Here is a 20,303-nt window from a genome sequence, read left to right as displayed (position 1 = left end):
CTAGTTTCCCTTAACTGCTTTCTCTGTAAATTAATTTCCTACATACAGGTGTATATATTCCTCCTATGGAAATACCATCTGCCTCGTTTACTCAGTAAACTATGTATGTATGGGATGGGAGCAGAAGAGCATGTAAAATTAACCTCCTGGCTTGTTTCAGACTTGCATCTTTTAAATCCCCTGTACATGACCTCTTTTTCCTGCTCATGTGGTAGTTAAATATTCATACTTCAGTTCCTTCTCCAGGTGAGGGTAGGCTGCTAACTTCAGGTGATTTTGAAAAGGCAAGAAACACAAGCTCAGGTGATGGATATTGTCAATAGCCGAGGGCAAAGCCATCCGAAGTAAGAGGAGAGTGATTCCCTTTTGGTCAATCTGCAAAGACAGAAGCAGCCTGTGCTTTGATTTTTGCTGAATACTGCCATTCCTCACTTTTTCTCAGACTTCACACCAGCTCGCTGTGGTTGCAGACCACCTCAGGCAGCCAGATCCCCAGGTGATAACATGGACAGACTTCCACTCTACAGACTAAACCTCTGATTTATAAAGAATATGAGACATCATCAGGCTGGGCCCCATCAGCCTGTGCCTCTCCCTGACTCAAACTGTTCTACAGCTAGGCATGCCCTACTAATTAAAAGTTACTAAGAGTTTGAGAAAACAAGTGCCTGGATAGAAAAGGCAGCTCTCACTAGGATCTCACTGAGGAAGAGGATGCTGAGTAGGGTAACCCTTCACTAGGAAGTTCATAAGGAGATTGGGTGGTGGGAGAGAGGGAGGCTGTGTAAGTGCCATAACCTAAACAGGAAAGCTTCAGAAATACCCTCATCCCAGGAAGCACCTCTAAGCACAGCCCAGATCCCAAGCAAATCTATCTTCTCTAGCTCTGCTACTCACCTGATGACTTCTCTCCTACCTTGTAGACGTCCCTTTCAAGGGTATCAGACTTTGCCAGAGACCTTGGGATCACAGATCCTTCCTAGCTGAGCTCCTCAAAGGGGTTTGCTTGAATTGTCAGAGCATGGGCAGTGCCTTGGCCACAAGCTTTGTGGTAGCTGCACAGGGAGAGCCTGGCCCTTACCTCCCTCCCTGCCTCCCATCAGAGATTCCTGCAGGCTGAGCACATCCCAGAATTGCACAAGATTAACTTGGTATTGCTTGTAATACTAATGGACAGGCACCAGGCTCCTCGTGTTTCAGAGCTGAACTGGCAGTTATGCTGTTAAAGGCTGGATGGTTTTTATGACTTTGTGCAAGCACGGGTAACAAACGCAATTAAACCCTGGATTTCAGAATGAAGGTCTGATGTCTCAGCCCAAAGAAATCCTGTGTTGCATTACGTCACCCCACAGTGCACTTGGTCTGAGCACGTTGCAGAGGCGTCACTGTCTTTGCAAGGTGTGTGCTCTCTTTGATGGATCAGTGTTATGGATACATACTGTAACTCCCGTGCTCGGATTCCTCTGGGAAGTGTTTCAAACATACACGCCCTGGGAAGAGGGGATTTTGCCAAGCATACACACTGTTCCCAGAGGGGGAGCTCTGTGTCTCCTATTGCCCGGCCACCGGAGCGGGGTGGGGGTCAGAGCTTCTGCAGCTCAGTGCCCTCCTCGCAGGATCAAGGGAGAGCAAGCCAGGCTGCCTGGCAATCTGCACGCTCGTGCCGACTCTCACATGGAATGACCAGACGGGAGATGTGACCGTGTAACTTTCTTCAGCTATGTAAAACTTAACTCATGGGTTAAGCTGAAGGTGCCTGCCCTTCCCTGCTGCCTATTCCTAAGTTTCAGATAGGCGATGCTAAGAGCAGCAATTCCTTCTCCTGGCAAGTGGTAGCTCTTACTTTGTAAACAAGCATTTGTATACCCCCGGCAGCCCTTGGGCAACCATCTTCTCATGCCAGTGACCAGCTGGGCTTACTGAAGACAGGCAGGACACACAGAAAAGACAGCTCAGCCCTTGCTCTGCTCTGGCAGCCCTGTTGGGGGTCAGGCTGCATCTAGGCACCTGAATCAGCCTTGGAAACTAGGAAACTGGAAAGGAAAATACACGACCAAATGAAAGGGACAGAAACTAGGAAGTTTACATAGACAACTTTAACCCTTGTAGGTTTTTAGTCCCAATCCAAATGCTTGGGCATTCCTCTTACTCTCAACTCTAACCAAAGCTCTTGTCTTCCCAGGCCACCGGGCAGTGGGTGACAAAATTTCACACGGACCTGTGATGAAACTTGGAACTGTAGGATAAGGGTAAAAACACAGCAAAATTCTTCAGTTAATTTTCCCTTTTTAATAGCCAGCTAGCATATCTCCCTGTAACACAGCCATTTTTGTGTATGTTATTGCTCATCAGCCCAGTATACTTTGCTCTCAGCTCACACACCTGTCAGGCTGGTATGAGACTCTAAAGGGCACTCCGTCCACATATTTTACGTACCTGAATCAATCTGTGTCACATCCAACAGCTTAAAAAAGTGCAAAAGGGTGAGTGCTCACAACTTCTGTCTGTGCCAGCCCAAAGTGCATAGTGCACTGCAATGGACACAGCCTCCCCATCACCACAACTGTGCAAGTCATTGTGCACCCTTACTCAGATGCTCTAAAGCTTTCCAGGAATCAGAACTTGCAATTATGTAGTAATGTTGAAAGCCCTGGACAATGCTAGTTTTATTTCTGATTCATTCTATTAATTGGTTGAAACAGCAAAATGAGATTTTTCCAGACAAGGAAACTGCAAGCAAGCCACATGGAGATCTATGAGGAACGGGGGAATTACAGCTGAGCTTGCACTGGGTGAGGGATGGATTTTGACAAGATCCCTTCCATGAGGTAACTTGTTCAAAGCACAGCCATGGAGTAACAGCTGAAGAGGTGCCCCAGCTCCCAACCTCTACATTTGAGGCCAAACTTGAATAAGTGACCTTTGAGTTCTAGTTGCTCTTTCCACCTCGAGCTGCCTCAAGCACAGCACTTCCCATCCTGTTGGATGGGTGTTCCAGAAATTGTAAAGGCAGCTTACACTAATTGCTTACTCTGAGAGGTCACATTCACCTGTAAAACCCCCACCATCTGAGGCTTCTGAAAAATTAAAAATGAGAGACAAACAAGAGGATTATTAAAAATTTAACTATATACCATATTTATTATCAATCCACAGGATAATCTGATTGCTACATGAGCTCATAAAAGCTATTTCACCTTTACAAAATTAAAAAAAATGTGCCACAAGGATGTCATAACTGCTGATAACCAAGGACTGAATCTTAAAATTATAAATTTTGCTGTAGAAAAGATTAAAAAAAATTATATTCACTTTAGAATTTTACTTTGAATAAAATATTCCCCTGTATAAAAAATAAAAAAGCTTGCTCTGGTTAGAATTAGAGTATTTTTCTTCTTTTTTAAATCTGGGAATTTGCATAATATCTCTGTAATAAGTTTCTTTTCTTTTTTCTATTGTACCACGCGGCATTCAAGCATAGCAGATTAGAAACAAACATGATGAAAGCAGTCTCAGAACGTATGAAATCCACACGGAAAGTTTCTGTTTCCTTTCCCTTCCTCTATCCTTTAAAGACACTTTAGCAAGAATAGCCTTGGAAAAGAATACAGGTGGAGAGGGACCTTCAATGTGCCATTAAGTAGAGCAAGGTAATAAAAGGCCTTTTGTAAGTGCTTTCTTAATAAGGTGCAGAAGCAGACTGCAACTTTGCTAGTACTGCACTATGTACAATATTCACAATAGATTTTTCTTTATTTAAAAATATTCCAGCTAGTTCACATTTTGTCTCCCATTCTGAGGCTTTCAGTTCCATCACAGCCTTGACAGCAAGAAGCGCAGCAGCACCACTTCCCTTGTGGTGGGTTGGTCCTCTTATGAAACACTGGAACCTGTGAGTGGGCCAAAGTTCTTGGGTTCTTTTCCTATGTAGCAACCTTGGAAATATGGGTTCAGGTACACACACTGACTGCTGGAGTCCTGAGTTAAAAACACTCCAGCACTGGAGTCAGACACTGCAATGTTTTATATTGCCAAGGCTTTACCTTAGGGTTTGTCTCATGTGCGTCAAGGGATGAACCTCTCTTAGAGAAACGTAAAATAAAAAAACCAAACAAAACAAAGCTAAAAAACCACACTGTCAAAGGCTTAGCAGCTCTTGACTCTTGACTGGGTGATGTCTGACGTTTTCTTGATGACACTGGCCCGTGTCTCACGGTCTGGCTGGCTGCTGCTTGTGGAGGCTGCGGACACTACTTGTGGCAGAGGGATGTCTGGGAAAGGAGGCCAGGAGCTATTGTAAGGCAGTGGGCAGCTTTCTTCTTTGACGGTGACTTGGAGGTCAGGCTTGTTGGCTACAAAAGTTGCCATGCTGGGAAGCATATGAGAAGTGTTCCTCATTCCTAGATTGCTGAGATACTGTTTGCCTTCAATGTTTTTTTTCTGCCAATGAAGTCGTCCCTAGAAATGGGGGAAGGAAGAAGGGAATACTGTATAAGTGAACGCAACTTTGTGAAGAACTCCAAGATGAAGATAGAAATATCCACAAATTGCACAGGAATTATCCTACCTCTAAGAGCCTGAGCCTCTAGCCATTGGCTTAGGATGTTTTTGCTCTCAGCCATTTCTCCTTTTCTGAAGTCATGTGCTTAAATTCAGTTGGCTCTCCAGTACTCAGGAGGCACTATCTGCTCTTCTGAACGGAAAATAAAGGCCTTATTCCCAGTATGCCAGAGACAAAAATGGATGTGGACATTCAGAACTCCAAATGGTAGTGTCTCCTCTGTTACCAGAGAGAGCATCTTCCTGCCAAGAGGCAGGCACAGAGACCCAACACTACCCAAATTAGCAATACAGGTGAAGTTGCTGGGAAACCACTGTCACTTGACAGTGCATCCCTCACCACAGGGAAGAAGTTCATCAAGAAGTTCTCCCAAAGGAGGTCTGTGGAGTCACTGCTGGCAGTCTACATATGGGTACCACCCCAGCCAAAGCACTAGAGACCAGGGGGATTAGCTGTCTTGTTATACAGACGCACAACTGGTGGTCCTCCAAGAAGGAGGATTCAGAGAGCTTTTGGTGGGTGACACAGCAGGAGAGAGCTTTGCAAAAGGCCTTATGCAAAAATGCAGCTCGAGCATAGGGCATCCAAGAGCCCTCAATGAGCTTTACTTGGCCTTTAAGTACACATGGGGATTGGTAGGTGTGGAACCTTGATGGCAACCCCCAAAATAAAAGGCAAGGGGTGCTTTTGTGTATGAGCAGCTCAGGTTGTTTTCCCCATGGATTCTTTTCACCCAGCAATACACAACTGATTGCTCAGGAAAGCTTTCTGCCCCACCTACCTCAAACATTTTAGATTCACTTCAGTCATACCTGTAAGCATTTCCTCCAGTTATACGAGTTCAGGTGCCATTTAAGGAAAATGAAATGAGCGAGCTTTCAACCAAGATAAAATACTCGCTACCCAGCAACACCAGTGCATCACGTTAACATATAGCTGGCACTGTTGATGGCTCTGCAGAACATCTTATTATACAAATTAATCTTGTAGTTTGGACAGATGAGGAGAAATTAATTTGAAGAGATATTAATTCTGTGACAATCATCCAAATGTCTGTATCCCCTGAACCTTCCTGGTCTGCTTTTCTCCCTCAGCTATTACCAAAATATTTTGCCAGTAGAGAGAATTGCAATGGAGAAGAGGGAAAAATATCTCAGGGCATGGTTCTCGAGACCTTAATCCAAACTGCTAAAAATCCAGAAAGCACTTACCACTGCATTTTCTTCATCGCTTGGAACGCTGTCAGTTGTTTCACTTTCTGTCAAACAAAATAGAAACAAAAATGAAACTCATGCTATTCTATTAATAAATACCAGTTCAAGAGGCCTGATGTATGTCCAACAAGTGGAAGCAAACAGAGTTAAGGCAAACAACCAGAAAAAAACGGAGAAGCATGAAGACCCTGCCACAGCAGGGCTAGACAGCACAGCTGCCTTGAACAACTGGGGTAAATTCACATGGTTATCACAGTTAATGTCTATATTCTGGAAAAGACAGCAGTAGAGAGGGAAGAAGTAGATTTGTGCTTTCTGGGAAGAATCTATAACAAGCAGGAGATGCCCACTTTCCCTTGCCCTTCTATAGCCAGTCCAGGCTCTACAATGGACAAAGTTGTGTCCAAATCTTTATCTCCTGGCAAAATCAGTAACAACTCCACCCTAGAGGAGATAAATGTGGTTTTGTTTCATGAACTGTTATCTCAGCCTACCACCTCAAGGGCTTGTTGTCACTTCTGAGGCTTTATTACTGTTGATATACTCTGGTACAGTTGGTAGAGTTTTGCTTTTGCTACCACTCCCCAGCCTATTTCTCAACCCTTCACCCACCACTTGAGCAAGTAGCAATACTACAGTCTGCAACCCCATCACCTCCCCCCACTGCACATGGCTTCCCTCATCCTCATCACTTCAACCAGAGCACAAATACAGCAGCACAGTTCCAGTGGGACAGCCATCCTCCTGCAGCTGCATCCCTGTCTTGCAGAAGAGCCTGAAATTCAGGATTTTTTACTGTATTTTCAAGCCGACATGTGCCTGAAGACACATCTCCTACTGTCTGAGGGTCAGGCTCCTGGTCCATGGGTGGTTGAGACTGCTGTGCCTCAGATACCTCTGAGACAGGGCAGAAACTCCTCTTTTCAGTCTGCAGTGATGCCTGCTGCCTTCAGCACAGCCACTGGCTCCCCACACTAATCCAGTGGAGGCCTGGATTGCAGGTTCCCTTCAGCTGGTGTGGTTTTGAACCACTCTGTCCTTTTTCCTGGGAGGATAACCCTAGGCATCTATCAGGATACCAACACTCTAACCCCCACAGCAGGGCTGCACAGACAGGGCTCATCCCAAATGATGTGATGAATTATCATAGCAGGCAACAGAGCTATGAAGCCCCAGTTTTCACTCTCAGCTCTGTATTATGCATTTTAGTCTGTGCAAACTGCTTTGCACAGCCCCTCTAAGTCTGTCTTCCCAGAGACCAACCTCATGCTCTGCACTGAACATAACATGAGTGCTAAGAGTGCATGGATCATGCCTCGTGGCTCATGCCCCTGCACGTCTTCAGAGAGATTGGCAGTACCTTGCTATCCTCTCAAGGCTTGGCTAAGCATTATGTTTAGGCAGAAGACTGTAAACCAATGGGCTGAATCAGACCCGGGGATCTAAACTGTACCTAAAGCCCTGCTACTCCAGCCCAGCTACTCCAGACTGCTGCTTCCAAAGCCAGCACCTCTCCTCCACAGTGTGCAGTAAGCAGAGGAACAGTCCAAAACATTAAATCCAACTGCAGTGCCCTGTGAAGTTAATGCACTGCAGGGCTTCTCCTTCACTGACCCAGGCAGAGAAAGATGTGCCAATGTGACTAAGCTGGCTAATTAAGCCATATTGGGGGGAGGAGAAATTAATTCACACAAAGGAGAAACAGCCCTGAAGACAAAATCAATAGAAGGAATCCACATAGAGAGACAAGTAACAGATATTTCTTGACACGAAAAAGCATGTCACAACAAAAACAGAGTGATGCAGCTGGAAAGGAATCCATCATTGCTGTTTATACATAACAAAATGCTGAGCAAGAAATAGCACTATAGTTAGCAAAGCCAGGGAAGCTGGCCACACAGGCATGGAAAGTTAGAGAGGTTATTTCTACCAAGAAGGGTATTTGAATCAGTGTCAAACACAACAGGCGGTTGACAACAGCCTCAGTAATGAAAACCAAAAGGATTTCATAGACATCAGCAGATATATGAAAAAACTCACATGGGCGACTCACATCATTTGCCTAAGTAACCTCAGAAAGGAACCAGAGGTGTTTTGAAATAAACCAGATTTATGTAGGACAGCTGACATATCTGGCTACTTTTTTTGGTTGTTGTTTTAGAAGAGCTCAACTAACTGTTCCTGCACAGCTGTTATGGTCATACTCTTTCCTGCCGTTCAGCCAGTAGCACCTGACAGAGCAAACCCAAAAGCACAGGGCCAAGGTTCCTGTGGTTTTATGCAGGTCTGTGTGGAGCAAGACAAAGCAGAAATAATCACAGGAGTGTCCTAGAAATTTCAGGGTTCTAACACACAGACTCCTATCCTTGCTCCAGCCTCAAGAACAAATACATCCGTTAAAAAAAACAACGGTTCAAAGAACAATTCAGGCTGGAAGGGACCTCAGGAGATCTACAGTCCAGCCTCTTGCTCAAAGCAGGGACAGCTACAGAACTAGACTGGGTTCTTTGGGGCCTTATCCCTTTAGGTCTTGAAAGCTTCTGAGGATGGAAACAGCACAATCTTTCTGTGAATTTTGCTTTCTGCTCCACTGCCTGACTATCCTTGTGGTGAAACAAGTGGTATTTTTTCTTATATCCAAACGGAACAAATGTTTTGGTTTCAATTTAGCCTGCTGTTTCTCATCCTCCTACCATGCACTGCTGTGAAGAGCCTGGCTCTGCCTTCCTGGGAACATCCCTGCAGTAGAAGCAGCTGCTATGAAGTCCTCAAAACCATCTCTTCTCCAGGCTGAACAAGCCCCAGTCCCTCTATCTTCTCACAAAGACACCATACCCTGCATAGCCCTTGTCTGCACTTGCTGCAGTTTGTTTCTAAGTTTCTTGGACTGGAAAGCTCAAGAGTGAATGCAGTACTTTTAAAATAGTGCAACTAGTGTTGGGTAGAGGAGGAGAATCACTTCCCTAGATCTACTAACCATGCTTCTGAAAAGTGGTGGCTTTCTCTGTGGCTAAGGTGCTCTGGTACCTTGCACTCAGGTGCCCACCCACCTTTCTGCAGAGCTGCTCTCCATACCATTGGCCCCAGCCACTATAGATGCAAAGATCTCTTCCTTCCTACACACAGGACTTCATGTGTGCCCTTGCTAAATTTCATAAGGTTTCTGCTGACCCATTCCTGCAATCTCTCCAGGATTTTCTGGATGATGGCTCTGCCCTCAAACATATTGACTGGTGTGCCCTATTTTGTGTCACCTGTAAAGCCCACAAACATGTCTCCAACATATCTTCTGCTCATCGATGTATTAAATAAGGCTTGTCCCAGGACAAGCAGTACTCCACTTCTTACTGGCCTCTAGCTACACTAGGCAGGATCATCAAGAGCTGCCCTGAGATGCACTCAGCATGCCAGTGCATGAAACTCTGTTATCTGAGTTTTGAGCTAGTAGGTCCTGGTATAAGTTAGGACAACTCAAGGCCACCAAGGTACTAAGACAGCATAAGGGGATAGCAGAAGTACTTCAGTCATCCTTTATTTTCCTTATGCAGGCTGGTTGCAACGACCTTGGGGCATGTAGGTCACGATTTGCTCATGCCAAGGTGATCACCAGACCACCCTTCTCTATCATTTCAGTCCAAGAAACCACCATGACTTCCAGACAGAGACTTCTGTTTGCATTTCAAGAATTTACATCCTATAGCCGAAGTTAAAAGATTGTATCATTGTCATGTTTGCATAGATGGAAAAGTTTTCCAAGACACATTTGTAAAGAGGAAAAATGTTTCAAGGCCTTTGACAAGGGAGACAAGGCCCTTGTCTCCCTGCTGCTAATAAATTTAAGCACTCTCATATCTCCCTGCCTTATGCTTTGCAAAGGTCTTCTGAATGCTTTGGTCATTGCAGACTAAACACGTTGGGAAGCATAATCGTTTATCAACATGTGTGAGACTAACAGTGGATACAATCCAAAAGAACATCATACTATTCACTTGGTCCCAAAGATAAAAATTACTAAATACATACTTCATAAAAATGTGTCTGGAGGAAATTTCAGCCTAATAGGTCAAAGGCAAAGCCATGTGTAACACAGTAAAATGCACGGAGAATGATTTAAACTTAAATTTACCTTAAAAGGCGACATTTGTGTTTCTACCCAATCTCCTAAGGCTTACAAATTAGCACCATGTTAGAACAGAAAGGACAGGATGGATCTGAAACTTTTTGTACTTTCAAATGTGGCTTTGTCCTGCTTCCTATGAAATAAGGCTTATATGATTGTGGGTACTCTATATAGCAAGGCCACATGTACATTTGTGTCTGTTCTCCCCTAAAAACTTCTGAACACACTGTTAGACTTGGATAAGGGATAAATGAATGCCAAAGACTCTTAATTTCCTAACAGTTATATGAAAATAAGGGGCCAGATGAAAAGAGAAACCATAACCACCCTCACTGGGAGTAGAGGGAAGCCCGTTATCTCATCCTCTTTTTAGGTATCAGAGAATCCAGATGGCAGGCAGACGTTGGAAGCCAGATGTCCACAGCTCTGCTGCTTGAAAGATCGCTTGTTATCAGTCCCTACATGGCTCTTCCAGTCTGCAGCAAAACAGATCCGCTCCCCCTCGCCCCGCCCCCCTCGGGCCCTCAGCTCCGTATCTGCTTATGTACCATTAGTGCAGCCCTTAGCACTGTATACTGTGCTAGACACTGAATAAACAGAGCAAAAAAGACCTTCGATCTTTTGTAAGGCAGAGGGCATGTAATTTGTACCACTGAAAATCCCCCTCTAAAAGACCTCGGCATTATACCTAAAAATGTTCTTTTTCCATTACTCACAGGCTAAAACCTGCAGTTCACATTTCCAAACTCAGATCTGTCAAGTTGTTTCCCAAGGAAATGAGCAGAGGACTGTGCAATTTTGAGTTTCATTAACAATTCACAAGGCAGATGAGTATGCATTTCTGAATCTTTGTTAGCTAGCATGGAAGAGCCCTCTTTTCCCCAGTGTCTTCCAAACATTACCAGAAAAAGGAATGTAAAGAAATGCCAAATTGCTTACCTGCATAGGATGAGACAGGGGAGATCTGAAGAGGGTACAGCTGGCTCATGCTGAGGGGCTGTTCATCACTTTCTGTTGTCACCTCTACCACCTGACAAACATCAGGAGGGTTGGCAACTATCACCTGCTCCTCACTGCTGCCATCGAGGTGTGGCTGTCCTACAACTTGGGATTAGAAACAAAAAAAATGATTACTGATAACATCTAAGAGCCAGCTTGGTATCTGACTGAATCTTCAAAAGTCTCAGCACTTTTTTCCATGCCCACCCTCAGCTTTCAGGGGATATAAGTTTCAGTGAGAGTTCTAAAGGAAATCTGTGATTCTCATCAAGTGAACTGCCAATATCCCATGGCCTCTGAATGCTCTCATGTAAACTATACAACAGAAGACAAGAACAGGCATGCAAAAACCTGGCCATGGGGTCAAGCAAGACATTCAGGGACTCTGATATACATATGGCATGTATCTATGAAAAATTTCTGTTCCAGTTTTTTAGATGGCTATTCCAACTGACCCTTGCAATGCCATTGATGGTATGTAGAAAATAAGTTGTACCTGCAATCCCCATGGTCTGTGACAGAAAGCTACAGTTCAGTTAGTTATTAATGGAGGGGTTTCCTATGCCCCCAGGCACATGATATTTAATACCAAAAGAGCACATGAAATTTAATATCAAAAGAGCATTACTTGTTTCTACAAAGTGAAGCAACCATGGATGCTTTCCAAGTGCCCCGAAATGCTTTGCAGATATTAGTTGTTCTACACAACTTTTTCAAAAGATTGATGAACCAAGGTACCAAGAAGTTACTGAGCAAAGCAAAATTATGGTGAAAGCCAGAATCTCATTTGTCTGAAGCTGCTTGACAGAATTTCCTCTGTCTTGTACAACTTGGACAACTCCTTTAATCCCAGCTGTATGAGCACGTGACAAATGCATTAATCCAGCACGGAACTGAAACCCAATGAGTTAGATCAGAAGAATGTACAGGATGGAGTAATCTCAGAGGATGGCTAACCTGAAACCATGGTTACCCAAAAGAAAGACTATGGATATTCTTTCACTGAACATAAAACTTCAAAAGGAACAAAAAGCTAAATTCTGTACAAACACAGTGCTGTGTTGTTCAAACAGTCCATTTTCTTCTTGACCCTTGAGGGGAAAAACATATAAGCAATGAAATACAACAGATCTTGCAATTCTTCTGTTAAGTAACTTGAGTATACTAATTATTAAATTTGAAAAAGTCAAAAGACAGCACCTATTCCTGCATGAACTAAGATAAATAAACATGAATGCACATGTCTATACACACAATTCACTTCTGCATTCTATCTTTTGACAGGGCTTTTTGAAAAAGAAAAGTGACAGGTGTTTTTCCCAGGGAAAAGCTGCATATTATTTTGCTTTGTGAAGCGCCAGGTAACCACCGGAAAACCTTCAAAACTTAGATATGTATTTTAAGTAACAATGCCACATAAAGAAAATTACATACATACCAGATAGATTTTAAAGTTGAATCACTACCATTGCTAAAATTATGTTTCAGGTATTTCGTTTCCCCATTATTTCACCTGTCCTGGTTCTGAAACAACCAGCTTTTTATTGAGTGTGGCAAGAGTGGTGCAACAGCACACACAGTTAATTTTTTATCTAGGAGAGACCAATATTTCGCAACCCACACAGGGTATAAGCAGGCCATCTGCACTGTTTTATCTTTTTCCTCAATACCTGACGAATTCCTACCCACCCTGAGAGATAAAATGCACAGCAAAAACTACTGCTCACTTGGCCAATATGCCACAACTTCCAGTGAGCTGCACATATGTCAGAAACTCTGCAAGTGCTGCTTGTCTTTCATGCCCCCCAGCTGATTTCCTGTCTTTCTGCAGAACAATTCTAATTTACTTTTCCTCCCTGTTTACATTAAAATCCTTCCTGCAATCCTAAATAACAACTTCTTTCTCCAGTCTGGATAAGTAGCACACCTCACATCTCAATAAATAAACAACACTGGAGAGCAGTTCCCTGCCCAATCCTCAGTCAGTGAACAGGAAGCACTAACAGCTCTACGGTGCTACTCCTTCGATTTGTAACAGTAGGAGCAACAAGCATGTTCTAATACTCTTAGAAAGCAACAGCTGATTAAATGAACTGCCATAAAGAGAACAAAACTACTCACAAACTTCTCAGCCACACAAGTACTTCAGGGGAATGACTATGCAAAGCTCTGTGACCTAAGATATGGGGATCAAAAACAGTCACCGCACATGATTTCTGCCATCTCTCCAAGTAGAATACTAACATGTTTGCCATATTTAAAAGTGAAATTCTAGACAAAATGGTATGTGGGTCATATTACTCATATTAATACGATGTCTTGCTGCAATGACAACCTTAGCCAAAAAAGAGTTGTCAAAGCCCAGTCCTATTATTCTACTGAGGACCAGTTCTTCACATGCTGAGATGACAGTAACTTCTAATGTACTAGTTTCTAAATGCAGTCTTCGATGATCCTTTTTGTTAGCTCAGTGATGTTAAAAACTATCTCTGCTACTGAGGTGTCAGTAAAAAGAACTAAGTTTCTACATTTTGCCTGCTGGTTTGAATTCCTGAATAAAATGGTATTCTATACAAACCTCTGCTTTAAGCAATGGGAAACTGCCATCTGACTGCAGTGTAACTCCCACATGACATTGGCTAAAGTCTCCTCATGACTGAGAAGTAAGTCCCCATCACGAGAAGCCAGCTAAGAGTGCCTGTAAGTGCTTTACTCTCAAGGGAACCACCTCACTGGCACAGTACTGCTCACTGTCTCTGCAAAGTGGTGGGGTACCTGCAACCAAAGTCTTCCATGGCCTAGGCTACTGAGAAATGGGTCTACCTAACTGCAACTGTGGCATTCCCTGAAGTGCAAAATGCTGATGGAAAGACAAGTCTGGCAGATCAAAAGGGTTTTTGAAGTCACCTGTGTGCTTAGTATGTAAAAAAAAGCATAGAAGTACTTACCTACAAAGTTCACTGTACTGTCAACTTCATTTTTTATACTGGAGGACAGGAAATAGTCAGAAGTGACATCATTTAGCCCATTCATCCCAAAAGATGATTCAACTGGCTCTTGCTAGAATGAAAGCAGTACAGTTGGGTCAGGATTGCTTTATTTTAGGAGACAGTTCATCTCTTTGTTCTGAGATGGTAATAAATCCCATCACTTCTGCCTGCCATATACCCCCTGCTCTCTGCAAGACACTGCCTTAGAGCAAATATTTCTCTGAGGAGAAGCCCGAGGAATTAATTTCCAAATCTTGTGCTTTGAAACTAAAGTTATTTATAATTTTCAAATTTAGAGTAAGTCTTCTGAGTGCAAGGAAGCAGTAAGCTATTTACTGCAAGAGATTAACATTTGAAACAAACAAAGAAGAAACACTGCTTTAAAACAGTACTCTATATAATATTCATCCTCAGTCCCTTCCAAATATCTCTTTGCACTCTCTAAAAGAAAGCCTTAGTTTCTGTACAGCAATTATTAAATTCTAACCTTAATTTTTCTCTACAGAAAGCCTGAAAGGAAAAAAGAATTGTCACTTCAACACAAGCAACTTCCCAGACACTAAAGCAAGGCAAACATGCACCCTGTCCCAATGTTCCTCGGCACATCAGAAGGGTGGAAAGTTAAGTGTAAATGGCAACTAGGTCTCTGATGAGATGCACCAGTTGTGCTGGCCTGCAGGTCAAAGACTTGGAGAGCTGGATAAAATTAGCTGCTATTGATCCATTGAGGGTCACAACTGCAGAGATAGGTTAGGGCTGCACACTGGAGCCCTGAGTATCTGGTTTTGTGCAACACAGCAAACACAGCAGCCCCCATGGAAACACTGTGTATGCAGCACTTGCTCAACTTTACTGAGACTTGATTACAGAGAAGTTTACTTGGTAGCCCCTTTCAAGCTTCAGAAACAAATATGCCTCTTACAACTCAGGTGATGGTGACACATCCACAAAGAGACTTGGACACTGGCACAGTTGGTATTAAATTACCTAAATTTTCAATGTTCAGATGTCTAGCTTAAGCAAAATGCATGGGGAAAGCTGTCACTAAGATTTTTAAAATGTCTCTCAATATGGAGCTGCATGGTCAAAATGATACATCTAGGATAAGATAGAAATTAAGCCTCAGTTCAGTCCTTTGTTTCAAAAGAAATAGACTGGTTTTATCTGAGCTGCTCTGACATTTCTGTTTCCTTCCCATTATTGAGACTTCATTCTAAAACTATTTTAATGAATTATAATGACAGACTGTTTGCCCAAAAGGAAACCTACCCGTGGGATGGGAGACTTGCTTGCACCTTTGCTAATGTGGAGCAGGGATTTGGTAAGGTCCAGGACGCTCACATGCACATGGACAAGCAGTGACTGCCCTGAGCACTGTGCTCAAGCTCAGCCCACCAGCAATTGCTGTGTGTGTCCACAGGGTCCAGCAGTGGCAACAGTGGGAAGCTCACTGCAAGGCTCTTGCTAAGCTGAAGTCCCTTTGCAGATCTGTGCTCAGATTCTCAGCTTCTCCCTCTGCTGCTATCACCCTATTGCAGTTACCAGGCAAATCCTGGAGTAGCCTCCCACTGGGCTCCACTAAAAGACATTTTTCAGGGTCACGTAATTGTATGGTGTTGAATTCATAACATGCAACTTGGATCTCAGGAATTCCCATCACCAAGCAAAGCAATTATAAGCAGCTTTCATGCTGAGAAACATGCATTTGCTTTAATTCACCTACTACCCTTCTTCACTACTACAGCCTTCAACATTCAACGCTCAGCCTAAGAGTGGCTGAGAATGGAAAGAGCACCTCTTTTAAAATCCAGGCTAGCCACTGCACACATCTGTCAGAATGGGGGAACAGGCAAGAATACTACCTGGTCCCAGCTCAGAGCTACAAGAACTAACAGCAGGTATCACTGGTAGGTAGAGGTATGTGCTGGCACACTGCCCAGCTCTGACCAAAGCACTTTTACTGGCTCCCTCTGAACATCAGCTACCATCAGAGTCACTTTATAACATGCACACATGGCTGTATGAGCCAAACAGGACAGTTAAAAAGTGGTTCCTTTAAGACAATTTAAAAGTCATAGCATTCTGACATGTCACTCTGTAAATCACAACTCCTGGGGCAACACCTGCCTTCCAAACCCAGTTTCAGTGGAGGACTTTTTATCAGATTTCTGGGTTCACCTGGCCCCGATTTCTGGTTCACCTCCTGGCCAGGAGCTGCAGAGCCTAAACCCAGGCATGGGTGGCACAGCCCTTCACAAGTGAGCATTAGGGGACCAAGCTGCTCTTGCACTGTAGACACAGACGCTACACACAGCTCAAGGACATCAATTTTACTGAAAACTGAGAGCCTGAAATCTCTGATATTTGCCGTTTTTAAAAAAAATTGAAGGTGGATTAGCTGGTGTGTAATACTGACTACCTCACAGAGGCCCTCGGCAGAGGTGTAAAAGATAGGAAACACTGCCTTGCAGGGACAGAAACATCAGTCTGGGCCAACACTCTGAACAACCAGAAATTTCAGGCTGTGACTGAAGAGCTTTACAGCTGAGGCCTTCTAACTGACATAACACGAGCACAAGGTGCAACTCTGAACCTTGCCTAAATGAAAATGAATTACCAGTGCTTTACACACCGAAATTAATTGCTCCAAAAGGTTCAGAAGCATTCCTTCCCTAATTACGGTATTTCTTCCTACAGAGACAAAAAAATGGCCAATGTATTGCTGAGACTGCCAGTTTTCCAACCTCCAGGCATTTTAACACAAGGGCTGTGTCCATTGATGACGTAAGTCAAGGCTTTAACAGCCTTCACATTTCAAAAAAAAAAAACAACAACCCCAAACATCCTGGGTAACTGTCGTTACTTAACCAAACCACAAGCATTTGCAAGTACCCACCACAATATACTGTGGGGGCTATTAAAAAATATTTGCAACAGATTGTATTCACAAGCTCTTGCACTATTAAACAGACACTTCTTACCTTAATTTGTTTGAATTTGTCATCCTTCTCAGATTTCGTCTTTTTTCCTGCAACAACAGAAGGAAGATTTTATAAAGTCCTGTGTGCCATGTCCGTCACACTTTCTGTATTCACCAACAAATGAGCCCCAAAATGAGCCTCAAAATGGCAGGACTTCCTAGTAAAGGGAGAACATATTTTGCTTAATTTTACCCTTCCCTTAAGGCCTGGGCAGCAAAAAATTCACTTTGAATGCTCTGGCTTTGTGTTTCTTTTTTAAAAGGCTACAAAAGAGAACCATTATGGGACCAAGGAAAGCAACTGCAGTCAAAAAATCAAAGTGAAAAATATGGAAGAATGACAAATTAAAAAACAAGGCCTGTTAAAAAAAAAGGAAGGGAGAGAAAAATATCCTTAAAGGGAAGAAATATCAAAATATATTTCTCATCACATTTCTGACATTTTCCCTGTAGCTACAGGAAAAGGGATATTGTTAATTGATCTGATGTGAAAAGAGATCACAATAAACTTCAACCAATATTTTTGTAAATATAGCAACCTGGTAGAGAAACACATACTACAATTCATGCAAAAGTGGTTTATGTAATCATGCTGGACTCGGGAATCCCAAAAACCACACTTCATGTGACCCTCACAAAATGTCACGTGCCTTGGCAGACCCCACTGTTGCTGCTCCTGCTCTGACCTGATGTAGAAGCTCAGTCTTGATGGTGCAAGCTCAGCTCTACCACACTGTTAGCACAGACTTGCCCCAGGAGTTTCTCCCATCTCCAGTGCATGATACCACAGAAAATTAGAAATGTTTGCAGCCAGATTTTTTTTGTGCCCACCCATGTTTAGCCACATGACACAAAAAAGGGAATGTGAAAATATATATGAGACCCCAACTATGCCAGGGTTTTGCACCAACTGGACTTTCTGCAGAATCTTCTCCTGCTACAGCCCCCATTCCCAGAATCTCAGCTTTAAAGATGAACTTTTGTAGTTCCTACACAAATCCACTGCCAAGGGACATGTTATGGTCCAGGGGAATGTGCCTAAACATACAAAATACACTATTGACAAGAGAATGGAAATAGTTTTAAAACAAATGTTTTCCCTTTTGCACACTGATTTCCCTTTCATAGTATGTTTCTCCCCCAAAAATCCCATGGTTCATCAATTCCAGTCACACTGATCTTTAACTGAAGATCTGCCTTTCACTTCTCAATCTAAGACAAAAGCAAAACTGTAGCTACAGGTGAACTGAACTGGACTTTAGAGGAACACCGTGTATTTAGTTTGCAAATTATCTTTTCATCCAAAATTCTAGAAAACAGAGGATATCAGAGGACTAAGGAAACCATTGTTCTACTGCGTATACCAGTAAGGAAGCCATATGAAAGCTAATGAGCCCTAAATAAACCAATGTTTCTACTTCAAAAGAAACCAAATACTCATGAAATTGACCTGGTGGTTAGGTCTCCTCCTGGCAGGCAGGAAATTTAATCCCTAAATTTGGGGATTCAGATACTTTCCCATTTCACCATTATCATGCTCTGTGGGTTGGTTTTTCATGGTCTCTGTAACTAACAATGTGGTTTCATGGTTTAATGTTCTGAGCAGAGTGTACTGCTCTCACTCAGCTCAAGACAGAGCCTGTTTAATTGTACCCTTGCTTGAAAAAATAAACCAAAATATCTGCCACCATATTCTGAATGACCCTACTGAGTAAAATGGGTTGAGCTCTAATACCCCTTAATCATATTCTTTGACTGAAGGAAACCTGGGACTAGATTCTGAACACAACTCCATCAGCTTTAACAGACAAATATCAACAGCTTGGGGGTATCACATCTCATTGATCCTCTCTTCTGAATGTAGCCCTTTTTCCAAACAGCTGTTCCTAAGTTCATTTCCCAGCCAGCCAGGACACCATATGCAGCTTGCATTGGTGGCTTGTTGCATACTGAGCTACCTGCAGTAGGTGTTTTTTTCAACACAACGCCCTCAGCAACATTTCATGTTGACAAAGCTCTCCCTTCTACCTTTTTTGGAAGGTCTTTCAGATAATGGTAGCATCCGGTACACCCTGAAGGCATTGTTTCCCTTCTTTATACTTTTGTCCTTCACTTCTTCTATGTCAGGCAGGGAGTTCATGGCGCAACGGAAGTTTGCCTTCCATGTCTTTGGATCAGGTTTATCTACTCCTGACTGGTATTTTCCTAAGCAAGAAAAGAAAGTTAGATACATATGACACATGATTGAAGATCCAAGGCAAATTAATAACAGCGTAGGTTAGCTTCAAGGTATCAGCCTTTGGTCCCCATGACAAGCATCTGAACAATAGCTGAGGTTGCAAGAGAGTGCTGTGATCTCATTCTCATGCACATTTCTAGAACAGATGATGAACAGTTTGTGCCCAAGAAAGACCCAGGGCACTGCAGATCTGATGTGACTCCATAACAACATGGAAAAGCTTGCACAGCATTTACCTTTATTATGTCTGGCTCAAATCCATAGAAAGACATAAAAAGCCTAAGCGCCTATGTCTACAAAGTGCTGACTGTGCTCTACTCCTGACAGTTTTGACCCAATGTTGTTAACATTTAAATCAATTAAGTTTTACCGTGTTCCTCAATGCAAATGAGTTATAGAACTTCAATTAAGCTCGAGTATTGTAGGCCTTGAAAAAACACTTAGTCTCCCACAAATCTGGAAACTTAAGTTCACTCTCTGTGTTAGTAAAAGTAAAGACAAGAAAGAAGGAAAACGTAACTTTAAAAGGGAAAACAACGTGAAAATCTGTTCTGCAAAAAGAAAGTTCCAATACCTGTGTGAATTGCCCAGTTTCTAAATAAGGGAGCATCTTTTTCAACATCCCACCCATGTCTTGCAGCATGCATCCAGGGAATCTGAAAAATCTTCTTCTCCTGGAAGGGAAAACAAACAGGAAATGCCAACACTGATAGGCTTGAGGAATCCTCTAACGATTTTAAGTCACTAATTTATAAGCACAGTTTCTGCATCTTCAAGTGTTTTGCCCCCTTCTAGCCCAGTGTCACTGTCACTGAAATCAACAGGAAAATATCCACTGGCGTCACCAAAGGCAGAACTCAGTCCAAGTGTACGAAATACTCAGAAGCCACTTCACAGAAGATGAGCCTGGCAGCTTTCCAAGCTGACACATGGAAAAAACATCAGTACTACACATTTCTAAGCTTTCATACAAAGGGTAGTCTTGTCAGCACGGATACTTTTATGATTAGGAAAAATATATCTGAAACTAGACCACCATAGGAACAGAGCAAAATCAAGAGATTTAGAATTCAGCCAGTAAATACTAGCATGGTGAAGAAAAGAGATCTTGCAAATTTGTATGCTAAGCAAACAGATATAAGAACATATCAATGGTTGATACCTCTCCAGTGGGGATAAAAAAAAAACCAGACACTCATG

The 20,303-nt window shown here is 42.8% G+C and overlaps 1 protein-coding gene and 1 long non-coding RNA gene across 13 annotated transcripts in view; one reads left to right on the top strand and one right to left on the bottom strand.

Annotated features, from left to right (window-relative positions):
* The window catches only part of LOC148223931 (uncharacterized), a 57,490-nt gene that overhangs the window by 16,072 nt on the left and 21,115 nt on the right, over positions 1–20,303 (top strand). Inside the window, exon 2 of one of the 7 annotated variants that reach the window (XR_015803110.1) lies at positions 10,269–12,150. The exons of 5 other annotated variants lie outside the window; for them this stretch is intronic. This is a non-coding gene — a long non-coding RNA (uncharacterized LOC148223931). Of the gene's footprint in view, positions 1–9,323; positions 12,151–20,303 lie in introns of those variants that run through there. One more of the 7 variants, XR_015803111.1, reaches the window with a different exon arrangement.
* The window catches only part of IRF2 (interferon regulatory factor 2), a 44,202-nt gene continuing 27,010 nt past the window's right edge, over positions 3,112–20,303 (bottom strand). For all 6 annotated transcript variants that reach the window (XM_014880478.2, XM_014880479.2, XM_088163521.1 and 3 more), the window contains 7 exons: positions 19,678–19,777; positions 18,893–19,069; positions 16,866–16,912; positions 13,843–13,954; positions 10,835–10,999; positions 5,773–5,819; positions 3,112–4,458 (listed from right to left, as the gene is read on the bottom strand). In XM_014880478.2, the coding sequence (XP_014735964.2) occupies positions 4,147–4,458; positions 5,773–5,819; positions 10,835–10,999; positions 13,843–13,954; positions 16,866–16,912; positions 18,893–19,069; positions 19,678–19,777 (960 nt within the window). In that variant the 3' untranslated portion in view covers positions 3,112–4,146. The remainder of the gene's footprint in view (positions 4,459–5,772; positions 5,820–10,834; positions 11,000–13,842; positions 13,955–16,865; positions 16,913–18,892; positions 19,070–19,677; positions 19,778–20,303) is intronic.

Source organism: Sturnus vulgaris, chromosome 4 (assembly GCF_052056855.1).
Source record: "Sturnus vulgaris isolate bStuVul1 chromosome 4, bStuVul1.hap1, whole genome shotgun sequence".
Lineage (NCBI taxonomy): Eukaryota > Metazoa > Chordata > Aves > Passeriformes > Sturnidae > Sturnus > Sturnus vulgaris.
This window is presented reverse-complemented; position numbering and strand designations above follow the sequence as displayed.